This window comes from Salvelinus sp. IW2-2015, unplaced genomic scaffold, assembly GCF_002910315.2.
Source record: "Salvelinus sp. IW2-2015 unplaced genomic scaffold, ASM291031v2 Un_scaffold11248, whole genome shotgun sequence".
Taxonomy (NCBI): domain Eukaryota; kingdom Metazoa; phylum Chordata; class Actinopteri; order Salmoniformes; family Salmonidae; genus Salvelinus; species Salvelinus sp. IW2-2015.
Window position 1 is genome coordinate 229 of NW_019952505.1, and position 3,439 is coordinate 3,667.

The 3,439-nt window shown below is 41.2% G+C and overlaps 1 protein-coding gene across 1 annotated transcript; it reads left to right on the top strand.

Annotated features, from left to right (window-relative positions):
* Window positions 1–1,545: 1,545 nt before the first annotated feature.
* LOC112080052 (CMP-N-acetylneuraminate-beta-galactosamide-alpha-2,3-sialyltransferase 2-like) lies at window positions 1,546–3,327 on the top strand. Its single transcript, XM_024145836.2, has 2 exons — window positions 1,546–1,797; window positions 2,123–3,327. Exons 1-2 carry the CDS (start codon window positions 1,604–1,606, stop codon window positions 2,304–2,306), a joined length of 378 nt encoding a protein of 125 aa, XP_024001604.1. The 5' UTR covers window positions 1,546–1,603; the 3' UTR covers window positions 2,307–3,327.
* The last annotated feature ends 112 nt before the right edge of the window (window positions 3,328–3,439 follow it).

The window sequence follows — 3,439 nt, forward strand, 5'->3', positions numbered from 1 at the left end:
GAGAGAGTGCCGTGAGAGAGAGAGAGAGTGCCGTGAGACGGAGAGAGAGTGCCGTGAGAGAGAGCCGTGGATGAAGAGCTGTTAGAGCAAAGAGCTGGGTGAGCGAGAGAGAGTGCTGTGTGAGAGAGAGGTATTTACAAGGGGGTGTCAATTAGAGGTCGACCGAATATGATTTTCAATGCCGATACCGATACCGATTATTGGAGGACAAACAAAGCCGATACGATAATCGGCCGATTTTAAAAAAAAAAAAAAAAAACATTAGTATATATATATATATCATACCACACAAAACATTTTTGTTAATAATGACAAAGCAACAATACTGAATGAACAATGAACACTTTTATTTTAACTTAATATAATACATAAATACACACCACACACACACACACACACAGCTCTGAAATGACAATGATACTGAGTTTAAGTTACCTGTGAGAATGTTGAAAACAAAAACTTTACTTTTCTATATGCAGGAAATCCTATTTTAATAATGGGCATGGTAAGAATTGACAACCAAAGTGCGAGTCATAATTCCCATGACACCTTTTAGCAAAATCTGAAAAGCGGTTCCTTCATTTATTCCATAGGATATTTTTAGATTCACTTAAAATAAGATCTGTGTTTCGTGTAGGCTTACATCACCGTGCCAATTTTATAACTGTGTAGATATCCATAGGACAAGGTAACTGATCAATATTGGCTAAATATAAGCGAAGATAAAAAAATAAAATGTAGAGTGGATTTATGAAAATATGTTGACAAACGTTACCTTATCCTAGTGAGATTTACACGGGTATCAAAACGYCGAGGCTGTTTAAGCCTGCACGAAACACAGACCTTATTTGAAGTAGATCAAGACATTCTCTATGGAAGACATGAACGGTAAAATAACGAAGGAACCCCTTTTCAAATTCAGTCCCAAGTTATTACAGGAATTATAACGCGTCGACTATTTCTCTCTAAACCATATACCTTTGACTAATCAGGAAACTATCACCTCGAAAACAAAACGTTTATTCCGTTCCGTATTTTATCTAACGGGTGGCATCCATGAGTCTAAATATTCCTGTTACATTGCACAACCTTCAATGTTGTCATAATTACGTAAAGTTCTGGCAAATTAGTTCGCAAAGAGCCAGGCGGCCCAAACTGTTGCATATACCCTGACTCTGCGTGCAATGAACGCCGATTTCAAGTTTTCATAACAATCGGAAATCGGTATTTTTGGGCGCCGATTTGTCTTTTYTTTTTCATCTTTAGTGTCCTCTAGTGTCAATAGCCTGATGGAACTGTTTTGTTTGGGGGTTGGGATGTTCACATGTGCTCCTATAGCAAAGACTTGAAAAACAGACTCTGTTTCATCTTCAATGTAAATGTTTTGGTCACCTCTCCCTAAAACATCTGACCTCTTTTCACCTCCATTTAAATATTTTGTAACCTCTTCTCTTTTCCATGAGTCAGTCACTAGGATACTAAAACCTACCCCTCTGCCCTCTTTTGACATCCTGTCCGAGGAATGAGACAAAGTCTATGGTATTCTCCCAGTCCCTGACTGCTCTCCTGACTGTGTGGCCTCTCTGTCGCCCCCTGCTTGTAGATGCTGCAGCCTCAGTTCAAGCCCCACACTATCCAGCAGGTGCTGTTGCGACTGTTCCAGGTGATCCCTGGCCGCTCCCCCTATGGCTCCTGGGACCCCGCCCGCTGCCTGCGCTGTGCCGTGGTGGGGAACTCTGGCAACATGCGCGGGGCCGGTTACGGACCCACCATAGACAGCCACAACTACATCATGAGGTGAGGGAGAGCGAGGGGGTTTAGAACATAGGTTAGGTTAATCTGTTTAGTAGTTGAGGGGGTTTAGAACATAGGTTATGTTAATCTGTTTAGTAGTTGAGGGGATTTAGAACATAGGTTAGGTTAATCTGTTTAGTAGCTAGTAAGTTATATTATGTGTTGTGCTATAATGCTACTGTAGGCTATTTACAGTTTTTGTAGAGAGAGAGAGAGATTTTTATTTAACTAGGCAAGTCTTGTCTAGATGTCTTGATATCCCTCTGTTTGTGTGTTTGTCTATCATTGGAGCTGCTCCCAGTATGGTCTGATTACCTGTGTCTGTCAGGATCAACCTGGCCCCCACGCTGGGCTATGAGGAGGATGCAGGCAGCCACACCACCCACCACTTCATGTACCCAGAGAGTGCCAAGAACCTGGCAGCCAATGTCAGCTTCGTCCTGGTGCCCTTCAAGACCCTGGACCTGCTGTGGATCACCAGCGCACTCTCCACTGGACAGATCCGCTTGTGAGAGCAAAACTGCCAGCACACACACACAGTCCATTCAGTTCCGGTCCTTGCTGTTCTGCAGCCCTAAGCTAGACCAAAAAAATGCTGCTAGACTTTAAAAAGTCCCAGTAAGCAAAATGACGTTGAAAAGACAACTAAAATATTCAATTTAGGTTCTGAATGAATGGTGAAAGTATATATTTTCTGTATGTTTAGAATACTTATTTTCACTTATTTTTTTAGATGTTGAAATCAGGCTAATTTTTGGTTCTGAATGAAGGTTGAAAATACGTAATTTATCTATGATCTATGGTCTATGATTGGTTCAGTTTTGGTCCGTACCGGATGTGGAAATCAGGGCCTGTCCGGTCTGCACCAAAAAAAGATTGTCCAAAAGGCGTCAGCCTCAATCCGTGCTTACTGAGGTGCACCCTACAGTGGTGCCTGAAATTACATTTTATGAATGCCCATCTATGTGGTAAGCCTACCGTTTGTAAAATACCCCAAAAAAGATGTCCAAAAGACGTTGGCCTGTGCTTAATGGGATGTAGCCTAATGTGTTGCCCCACAATGGAATTGTATGAATGCCCATCCATGTGGTAGTCCCACCATTTGTAAAACAGGCTGTTGCATTGGCTTTATTAGTCCTGATTCCTGTAACTAATCCATTTGTCTATTTAAGCTCTGAATATCAGCTACCCAACTTTATCAGAAGTTATCGTGAGCCTATTTGCAATGTGTTTATACTGCGGGAAATGCAGAAGTATTCTCTTTTTCGCTATGATCAGCTTGTCAAAAATGTACCGATACAAACTTGAAACCAATGATCATGACGATGGTTGTGATTGTCCATCCATGTTGTCCATTTTACTTTGACCTGTTCTGTTTTTAGGATATGTTGTTTGTTAACATGACAGCACATTTTTTTATTTGATTGAGCACCATTTAGGTTACGCTATATGATTGGAGGTTAGGCTATATGATTGGAGGTTAGGCTATATGATTGGAGATTAGGCTATATGATTGGAGGTTAGGCTATATGATTGGAGATTAGGCTATGTGATTGGAGGTTAGGCTATATGATTGGAGGTTAGGCTATATGATTGGAGGTTAGGCTATATGATTGGAGGTTAGGCTATATGATTGGAGGTTAGG

Bases quoted from the DNA above. Each gene is read 5' to 3' on its own strand.
- LOC112080052 (XM_024145836.2), top strand. From the start codon at position 1,604: ATGCTGCAGCCTCAGTTCAAGCCCCACACTATCCAGCAGGTGCTGTTG. The intron at 1,798-2,122 runs GTGAGGGAGAGC...TGTGTCTGTCAG, and splicing joins AGCCACAACTACATCATGAG to GATCAACCTGGCCCCCACGC.